Below are 10,583 nucleotides of genomic sequence, written 5' to 3' on the forward strand. Positions count from 1 at the left end.
CGCCTTGTAGGCAGAGGCTATTTACACTAAAGCCCTTTTTGGACGGGACTAGTTTAACATGGAGAGGTGGGGTAAAGTAATAATTACCAGAGCTTCTCTGTGATTTTAGTCCCGCCCGAATGTGCCATCTCAGTAATCATTACGGACAATGTCAGTAAAGATTATGGCGACTTCAGTAAAAAGGTCCGGAAAAATTACCTTTGGTAATACTAATCCTGTGCAAATAGACCCGCTGTAAATATGTACGTAAATATTTTGTCATTTCCTGTTTAAAAGTAGTTTTCCGCAGTTTTTCAAGTATGGAGACATTTGAAAAAGCATTCAGTTGCGTTCTAGACGCTGGGACAAATCTGTTGCAAAACTCAAGTGTTTTCCACATACCATTCAGATCAGAAAGAAGGTCGAAAGCACTTGTTAGAGGCATGAAACATCTTTTAGCATTAGGTAAGTGCCTATTACCAACACAATCCAGATGAAGTTAATTAATACATCTTTCGACCGGACATAACTGTTTTATATAAACATAGGTTATATGTGTTTGCACGTGACATCAGGAGGCAACGTAATACGCACATGACGACATGAAATGAGGGTGACGGCGATGTGCAAATCGAGTTACCCCTCCCACTTCTGCTAGTTTTACTCAGGGGGCCAATGTTTCGGAAAACATTGAAGCTTCCCCGGGCGCCGCCATTGATTAGCAGACCATCACCTGCTGTTAGCATTCCATTGACTCCCATTCATTTTGGCGTCACTTTGACAGCGAATAACTTTACATCTGAGGCATTTGAAGACTCCATTTGTCCATTATTTATTTCTAAAGAAACACGAAAATGTATTACATTACTCCATCTACCCTTATAAAGTTAATCCCGTCCGAATAGGGCTTGACTCTGCCCACCAATGTCTGGTTGAGCCAGACAAAATTACAAAATTACACCCATCTGATAACAGGAGCATTGGCGACCGACCCGAGTTCGTATCCGGCTTTTACCCAACTCCTTCTCCCTTTGCCCATTGCATATCAGCTTGAACTTGGAAAGGTGTTTATTTAAAATAAGAAAATACTCAAAAAGTGGAAATAAAGTGCCTAACGGGTATTTAATAGTGGGGATAAAGAGTTGATCGGTAGGGTTAGGGTTAGGTGTAATGGGCTTTAGGGATAGGGACAAGTAATGTCCCAATAAGGTAGCATCCATTTATGATTTTAGTAAATATTATCATATACAATGAATATGTAGTTATTGCATACCATTTTATAATATAGGCCTACTACAATACAGTGAGGTGCAAATAGTATCTGCCACGATTTCCACTTAGTATAAATAGCATCTAACAACCATTTACACTTAGTGCAAATCTAATTACTATTTAGACATGGTGCAAAGAAAATACTGCTCTATCTAAAATCTAGTATTGCTATTTGCACTTAGTGCCTTTATATCGTCATTATATTTATTTATTTAATTAATTTGGTCAGTTAAATCTCTGCATACATAACTTAATATAATTAAATTATATTAATTATTTAGTAATAACTTTTTAACATTTTATGCATTTTAATAAAAGATTGGATTACTGTTATGAACGCATTATTTGACCAAAAAAAGTTACGATTATTCATTTTTATTGATTTCCATGACCAGGCCTGGAAATCACACTTTTACAATTCCCTGATATTTCCCTGAAACAATGATGATAAAGAAGACATATGAGCTGTGCACTGGGAAATCTACAGCAATATTTACTATTACATCTATATAGTGACTGTAATACAGCTCTAGTGAGTTTAGCAGCTTCTCCTCATTAAGCAGAAGCTACTGTCCTAAGTTCATTGTTTGCGGTTATAGTTCCTCTATCCTTAACTGCCAAGTTCAGGGGAACTTTATCAGAAGAGCAGGATTGAAATCTTGGAAACTTTCCATTTGTTGTTTTTTGCTTCATAACACTTCAGAGATAAGCCGAACAAAAGAAGAGGAAGGAGGAAGCAACATCTATTGTGGTGTATGGCCGTGAAAAGGAATGCTTCTTAGACTGATAGTTTACACAGCATGCATCTCCCCTCTCTCTCTCTCTCTCTCTCTCTCTCTCTCTCTCCTCCATTTCGAGGATGCAAAGAGCCTCACTTCTATGAGATCAGCAGAATAGTGATAAGCAAGCACTGATAGTAATTCATATTATTACTGGCTCTCCCTTCACAGTCAATCATCTTGTTGGCACGTTCACACTTTCCAGTTTAATTCCGTTTACTAATCTGTAAAATTGGAGTTCCCTGCTATAAATAAATCATCCGTCTCCTGAAAGAGCTTGCCAGAAGCATCTCTGAGAGGTGCGCACCATCTGCCAGATCACTCCCTCCCCTCTACAATTCATAATCCCCTTAAAAACCAACCAGTGACCTGCAAGTGAAAGCTTTTTCAAAAACGTAGGGCTTCCAGGAATGAAAGGAATTTTTCCTTTGAGTAAAACTAAACTCTCTACTGATGTCGTGCGTATTTGTTCATCTGCAGGGCTTTGCAAAGGCGGAGACCTCGATCCACCTCCTCCCCCCCCCAGCGAAGAAGAGCACCACCACCGCTGCTGTAAAAGACCATTTTACCTTTAATCGTGTTGATCACACTGTTCCCGTCCTTGATTACATCCTTTAGGAACTTGTTGGATTTTTCCAGCTCGTTTTCGTAGCATTTCAGTCTCTCTCTGAAATCTGGGCTGTCGGAGTAGCAGTCGCTGAACTCCAGTGGAGGATGCCCCATTCTCAACCTCTGAATGATCAACGATGATAACCGGCCTTTTGTTGAAAATAAAGTACGCAAACAAACCACGCAGACGTGCCTTTTGATCACTCGGCTGTGTTAATCAAGTTGATTTCGAGTAACTTAATCGGTTTCGATAAAGTTCCCCATATTTGACATATTGTATGATATGCAGCTATAAAAAAAATAATCCAACGCCCCGGTAGTGGCTGTCTCCGTGTGCACGCGGTATTGATAAAAACAGACTAATTCAATTTGAGTTGTAAAGTAGGCTAAAACTTAAAAGTGCTGATAAAGTATTTGTGTTTCAATACTTTTCCTTGTTTTGGGAGTCGAGGGACTGACAAACGCGGGCAGGGCTACATTCTGAGCACTCCCACATCATTGGGCGGCAAATGTCACTAGTTAGCAGCTAAAACTATCGCTTTACTGGGATACACAGCTTTCTTCCTCTGGGGGGCGCATGAGGGCCCACAAAAGGAAATCCTCTATTGAACTACATTTAAATCTCTGGATGTATTTTGTATTGCTGCAGACATTTATAGGCTGAAAATTATAATCATTCAAATCTATTATTTGCAATCATTGGTACTTACAATACAATTGGAAACATGCCTCTACAATCACTATTAAATTATGTATTAATGAACGCAGTCTCAAGCAATCATAAACGACTATTATTGGTCTAGACTGAGCGGCGCTAGAAAAAGTAACATTTACCACGTGACATGCCACTAACGTTTGCACGTGTGCAGTGATCGGAGGGGGGAGGGGGAGACGCTTAATAGCCATTGCGTTGAAATATACAGCGAATAATTAAAATAGAAAAAATATTATGTTGATCCATCGTGCTTGTCCAAGTAGAGACAAACACCCGCGCCAAAGCCTCGCCTATTTTATTATTTTCAAAGTCATGCTAGTTGTCATTCTACCCGCACGTTATATTTCTAAACCCACACTGACTCCGGCCCTTAAAGAGACAGACACTGTTCTTCTGATCATACATTTACAAGGCATTTTTCAAACTGTTAATATGATTTCAAAGCTTTGATCAGTTTAAAACATAGGGCATAATACCAGAGACATTAACGACATTTATTAGTATTATCTTTTTTTTATTATTATTATTATTTTTTTATTAATGCTTTAAAAAACAAAACAATACAATATACATTTTGGAGCCAGGGGAGCAAAGAAAACACATACAAAAATAATATATATATATATATATATATATATATATATAAAAAACTAAAACCCCAAGACCTTTGTATCAATCAAATATTTTGTCTTAATAGCTTTTCCATTAGTACTAGATTGAATAGTAAAAAAGTAATTTTCAAATTATTTAAGGAATACTGAGAAAAGGGACTTTTTGTTAGAAAACTTAAACGTATGAATGCGAAATTTGACTAATAAAATTACATTTTTAAAATTCGCACTGTTTACAATACAATTGGAAATGGAAACATGTATTGTTATCATACTTTAAATATTCAAAAAATACATTTTCAAAATGCAAAACCAAATTAAAGAGTACCTTTTCCTAAAATAAACATTGACACCTCATACCTTTATTATTATGCATAGTGGCATGTTGGCGTTTTTGACGTCACACTCCCGATGACGTAGCCGTATCCGTGTAAAGATGGCGGAAGTGGATGAGTCTAGCAAGCCTTTGGTAAGAGACAAAACATGCTTTAAAACAGATTTAAAACACATTGTCAGCTTTTCCACCGGTTGAACTTTTGTCTGTATGGTAAACCGATCCCGAGTACTGCTTGGTCATGTAATGTAAATGTGTCAGTAAAGCTCTGCTGGGGTAATACGTGTAAAAGCAGATGGTCGTTTCTCAGCACAACAGAACAAATTTACTAACTTACCTTAAAGATTTTTTAAAACATCACCCAAATTACCATACTGATAGATTAGCTGATTTTACGGAAAACAGGATTAATTTACGCCTTTTATCGTACAGTGTTACCAAACTATGTAAACAGTGAGAGTGTAACAACACCTGCTAGTGCTATATCTGAGTGTCTGACTGCCACGCTCCTATAAATATTTTAAATGTTTACTTATTCGCTTTATAAGTGCAGAGATTTTAACTTAGACTGTAGTTCTAGACTCCAGAAATGATATATTTCCTTCATTTGATCCTTATTTCTCATTTAACGATCTCGACACAGAGATGTTTACATTTCTTTATTGGTTATTTAATGGTCTATATCTGCTTGGTAAATGTATTTCCTGTGATCATATGGGTCTTGAAATGAGGTTTAAGTGCATTGCAATAGGTTTTACAGAGTTAAAAATTCTTCTTGAGCCTGAGGTCAAGAGCACATCTCTGTCACCTGTGTCCTTTTTCAGGACAGGAAGTTTTAAAGAGATAGTGTACAAAATATCATCAGTAAGTTATATACCATTCACTGCCTCTACCATTCATTTGCCTGACTATTGTTTTCTTCTTGATTAATTGAAATCAACTTAAATGCTGCTTTTCCTAATAAATATGAGCTGAGACTATTCATTTGCTACAGTAACTGTCACTTATTGTGAAGAAAACAGAAACACTTTATCACATATTTAGCTCAATTGTTAATGAGTTGGTTCAATTAGAAGAAGTGCTTTCTTTTAATGGTTTTTATTTTCCTCTGTTAGTCAGTCAACAACACACAGCCCATTATAGATCCTGCATGGACCACCAGTGAACCACATTTTGAGAATCACTGGCATAGAAAAACATGAACTTGTGTTTTGGGTATATATGCCATGAATAATTTAAACGGTCTTTCTTCATGTCTCAGTTTGCAGGTTTGTCTGACATCTCAATTTCAGAGGACATCCCAGTGGAGGGAGATATATCTGTGCCTGTGGGCTCGCAGAATGCTGACAATGATCTCTCGACGCTGGATGAGCCTGTCAAAGACACTATTGTAAGTGAAACTTTTTGTTACAGGGTAGTGACATATTGGCATATATGGATGGGCAATGTACACGTTTAAATATTTTGTGTGGATAAATGTAATGAGGAAAACAATTCTAATTGTGCCAGTGTAATTTGTTTAATAAAACTAAAACTGTTAAATATTATTTGTCATAAATAAAATAAAGCTGAAATAAATTAAAGTATAAATATTAAGCTTAGGTGAAAAACTTGAAAAAATGTTGCTTTGGCAACTAACTGAAATAAATATGTTTAAATATGTGGTGAAAATTAAGTTTTTATTGTCTATGTGGTGTTTTTAATATGCTTTAAGACAAACCATGTGCAAACTCATAAGTCTACACCATTGCTGAGTATTTTCTCCTTAAAACTGCAGTGAACCAAAGACAGTGTCAGAAACGTGGTTTGAAATCGCAGGGGAGTCTTAAGAGAAGCCAGGTTATCCCGGTATATTTTTCTGTTGATATGAAAAATCGGGTACATTTAGCAATATAGCGGGTAAATTGTGAATATGTTGTATATGATGTTATGATGAAATATATGCCTTTCTCCACTGATGTTCAAAGTGTTTCTAAGGCTACTGATTTTTAGAAGGCAGACTGAGATAGCGAACGTCAACATGGTTTGTGTAACATTAGCAACACATTGTTATCTGTTTGATAATGTAGTCAAGCAAAAGGCTAATCTTAATAATTACCCTTATGTACCCGACGTTGTTAAGAGCGACACATAAAACGCATTACCATTCTGATACATCGACTTGTATAGAAGCCTGTGTATAATTCACTCTTCCACTTCTTCTGAATCAGTTCCTGGTTCAAACGTATATCATATGGCTGAATTAAACCAGTATTTCCACTTGTCATTGTGCTGCTTTTACTACAGTAAATTTGACCGAGTGAATCAGGTATTCTGAGCTTGTGTGATTGAGTGGAGGCAGGGCTTATTTCCATATTCATGGTATATTAATGAAGCAAGGGTGTAATGAAGTTTTGGTGATCAAAGATGAGTTTTAATTCAATTCAATTCACATTTATTTGTATAGCGCTTTTCACAATACATTATTATTTCAAAGAAGCTTTACAGAAAATGCATGTCTACATTACAATTTAGAGTGATCTGTTATTAGACGTGACTGTGTCCAAGTTATGTATTTCAGAAATGTACATTCATCACACAGTTAGCTAATATTGTATTAATTTAATGTATTAATTTTAACAATGAGCTCATTAGTTTTAAGGGATAAAATGATTGACTACAGGGGGACTTTAAGTTGAAGTACTAAAATGACTTAAACTGAAATAAAAATTAATTAAACCTGCATTGAAATATTTTTAAAAACAAATAAAAATGACAGAATCACACAACAAAATTACTTTAAATTTTTTAGAAATATAATAATAATAATATATAAATAATACTAAAATATCACTGGAGTGCACAGTAGTTCTGTTTGAGTTTAAGCAACGTTTCTTGTTCTCTCTTTTCTCTGTTTGTGGTTCTCAGCTGAGGGATCTAAGAGCCATTGGACAAAAGTTTGTCCATGTTATGTACCCCAAGAAAAGTTCTGCACTACTCAGAGACTGTGAGTCCATCATTTCTAATGACACAATCACAGATTACATAAAGGATGCGCCCCATTTATGATCACTTATTATAAATGTTACATGTTCTTCAGCTGTCTTGATCTTAAGGAGTGTATGTGTTCTGTACTTTTTAGGGGACTTATGGGGACCTCTTATCCTCTGTGTGACTCTGGCCTTGTGAGTAGTAATGTTGACTAGTCCTAGTCAGAACCAATGTCACTATGACTCCAGCAAATGTATTGTATTTATAATAATATGTTTTATCTCAGAATGCTGCAGAGTGGGTCTGCCGACAGTGAGGAGGATGGCAGACCACAGTTTGCAGAAGTCTTTGTCATCATCTGGTTTGGTTCTGTAATCATCACCCTCAACTCCAAACTCCTGGGAGGAACCATGTGAGTAAACAGTCATATTTTTATTTATATTTCAGTGTTTCCCGCAGGACTGGTGAATGGACCTTGTTTCCTGTAAGGGGGCATAGCCATATCACGCTTTCGATTTTAGTTAATTTGGCAGATACTTTGCCAAAGCAATGGCACAAAACAACATTAGAGACCTTTTATGTTGTTATGAGAAGTTTTCAAATATTTTCAGTTCATTATGAAACTGTGGCGGCACAGATTACACTACAGTCTAGGTAATTAATTAACTTGGTAGAAGCTTTCTTATATGCACAAAAAAGCACCTCACATCTTCACAATGGAGGAAGTGTGAATTTAGTGCTGTTTTCTCATTGTACAATTTTTTAGTTAGTGATTTAAAATGTGTATTAAAGAGGAGTCTCTAAGGCCAAACCCAATTGATGCCTGTGCTTTGGCATCTGTACCTACGAGAGGGAATTTGTCTCATCATTAGGCATAGAAAAGAGAGCTAGTCAACCAGATCCAAGAGAATTGATTGTTTAATGCCACTGAACAATGAGGGAACAGAGTGTGAGTGACATCAATTGTTTTGCTTAGCCCTCAAGAGACCCAAGCATTGATATTCATATTATTTTCATTCTTAAATATAGCTTTAGGAAGTCAAAATTTGGAAAACATCCCAAAATTGCAACGCTGGGCACTTAGGGTTGCAAAATATCACCACTATTTTTTGAAATAGTAAGTGAAAGGTTTGACTTCACAACACAATTCCATTCACATATGTTTTCGAAAAACAATACATTTCAAACAGAAATGTACTGTCATGTAAAATCATGAAATGTCACTATTTTACCATTTGAATACTGTAATAAATCATATTTAGCTTATAATGTAGGAATTTTAAATAGCACTTACTATCAGCAAAAGTGACAGCAAAGGCTTTTGCATTATTACAACAACAAAAAAAACCTTTCATATAAATGCAGTTCTTTAGAACTTTCTGTTCAGAATTCTGAAGAAAAAGTATCACGGTTGTATCACACGTGTGTGTGTTTGTGTGTCTGTGCATATATGTGTATATATATATATGTATATATGTATATCTTGTTATATATAGCCTATATATCTTGTTAGATTATTATTTTACCACCATTCTTTAAATAGGCTTCATTGTGTTAGAACAATAGAAAAACGTATGACCCCAATGCCCAGCATTTCAAATTATTTACATTTACTTTCCGCAAGCTGTGGAAGTTAATCATTTTTTTCCACCAATATTTTTTAACTGTGATAAATTTCAGAATGTCAGCTACTGTTATGTGTAGCTTTTACTTGTAAGCTCTCTTACAGTTTCTTGGTCATTTCCACAGTAACAGTTGATTGTTCATTTACTAGAAACATTAGTTTTCTGAATTTGATAAATGTTCATCAGCTTCTAGACAATTTACAGTGCATAATCATTTTAGCTGTTTTAATGTTTGAGCACATTACTGGAGCAATGTCATTCCTTCTGTCCATGTCTCTGTCTTACTCACTCTTTGTCTGTACAGATCATTTTTCCAGAGTCTGTGTGTGTTGGGGTACTGTATTCTTCCTCTGACTGTGGCCATGATAGTTTGCCGTATCGTTCTTCTGGGGGGCTCGGGCATCATTGGTTTTGCTGTCCGTCTTATAGTTGTCACCGCATCCTTCAGCTGGTCAACATTTGGTAAGAACCAATCAAAATCATTTATCTATTTTCAGCAATCACAGGAGACTAAAGGCCCTGAGATTGTTTTACTCCAATTGTTCAGATTTCTGTTTATAGCTGTAATGTTTAGAATCCATGTGTGGCAAACAAGCTCCTCCGGCAGTGCATGCAGCCACCACCAGGGGGCTGTGTAGACTAATTTAATATTAGTCTAATATTAGTATTCTTGTTAAAATAACTTTTAATAGTTATTTTACTATTAAATGTACCATCAATTAAGTGCTATTAATAACCAGTTACTGAAGTGATAAAGAAGAAGAAAATGAGATTAGATGTTAGAAGTCAGATCACTCAACTCATTGTCTTCTGTACACACAGTCTTTAGGGGATTTCAGTGAGATCTTAATCCGTATCTCTCTATGTGTGTTTCATTCACAGCCTCTACAGCATTTCTTGCAGACAGCCAACCGGCCAATAGGAAAGCCCTGGTCGTGTATCCAGTGTTCCTGTTCTACTTTGTGATTGGCTGGATGATCTTGACATTTTCGCCTTCTCATTAGCATATATATACCCTAAGCCAATTGCAAAATGAACTCCTCTCCTTTATTAAGACAACCAGCAGACCATCTGGGAGCTGGCCAGTGATTGGACTAGCCTAAAAAGAGGCGGAGCACTTAGATGGACATTCAGAAAGGGACAAACAGAAGACAGTAAGGGGATTATTGCATAGATATCACTCCTCCCCATCCCTCATTCAGTTGGATAAGAGGAGAGGAAACGATTGAAAGAGACTAATTCTTCAGCGCTACTAATTTAACAACAGCCTACATGTCTTTGTTATGTGAATGTTTTGTAGTGTGAGGAACGTTAGTGCCCCTTCTGAGCAGTTCCAGATGTACTCACACCCTTAACACGGAGCCGTACTATGTTCCGTGTGTCTCGGGTATGACTTTATGTGTGGATGTGCTTCCTCAAGCATAGAATGTAACTATGTGAGCGTGCATGTGTTTGTTTGTGTCTGATTGAGCAGTGCCACTGTTGTCTCTACCGAGAGAATTATTCAGCTATCATCAGGCTGCACATTCACGTCAGTCCCCTCACATCGCTGCACACAAAAGTTTCTTTTCTTTGGTGTTTTCTTTTTTGTTCTGAATGAGGTTTGCGCTTCATTAGATTTGTTTTTGCCGGTGGAAGTTAATACATTCCAGAATGAAATAAACATATACTTTATAAGTGCTGCATGGA

General features: G+C 36.5%; 2 protein-coding genes across 4 annotated transcripts in view; one reads left to right on the top strand and one right to left on the bottom strand.

Moving 5' to 3' along the window:
• The window catches only part of ophn1 (oligophrenin 1), a 45,262-nt gene extending 42,119 nt beyond the window's left edge, over positions 1-3,143 (bottom strand). For all 3 annotated transcript variants that reach the window (XM_081366724.1, XM_081366725.1, XM_081366726.1), the window contains exon 1: positions 2,600-3,143. In XM_081366724.1, coding sequence (XP_081222850.1) covers positions 2,600-2,753 — 154 coding nt within the window. In that variant the 5' untranslated portion in view covers positions 2,754-3,143. The remainder of the gene's footprint in view (positions 1-2,599) is intronic.
• A 1,192-nt stretch (positions 3,144-4,335) lies between these two features.
• yipf6 (Yip1 domain family, member 6) lies at positions 4,336-10,583 on the top strand. Its single transcript, XM_081367314.1, has 7 exons — positions 4,336-4,434; positions 5,561-5,689; positions 7,207-7,285; positions 7,421-7,463; positions 7,556-7,681; positions 9,199-9,356; positions 9,777-10,583. The coding sequence occupies exons 1-7, from the start codon at positions 4,402-4,404 to the stop codon at positions 9,896-9,898; spliced, it is 690 nt and encodes a 229-aa protein (XP_081223440.1). The 5' UTR covers positions 4,336-4,401; the 3' UTR covers positions 9,899-10,583.

The sequence above is a fragment of the Scardinius erythrophthalmus genome, assembly GCF_964197995.2.
Source record: "Scardinius erythrophthalmus genome assembly, chromosome: 5".
In the NCBI taxonomy this organism is placed as follows: Eukaryota; Metazoa; Chordata; class Actinopteri; order Cypriniformes; family Leuciscidae; genus Scardinius; species Scardinius erythrophthalmus.

What these genes read in the sequence shown, in the direction of transcription:
- yipf6 (XM_081367314.1), top strand. Translation starts at nt 4,402, where the DNA reads ATGGCGGAAGTGGATGAGTCTAGCAAGCCTTTG. An exon ending in CTCTGTGTGACTCTGGCCTT is followed by an intron (nt 7,464 to 7,555) that starts GTGAGTAGTAAT and finishes GTTTTATCTCAG; the next exon opens with AATGCTGCAGAGTGGGTCTG. An exon ending in CTTCAGCTGGTCAACATTTG is followed by an intron (nt 9,357 to 9,776) that starts GTAAGAACCAAT and finishes TTTCATTCACAG; the next exon opens with CCTCTACAGCATTTCTTGCA.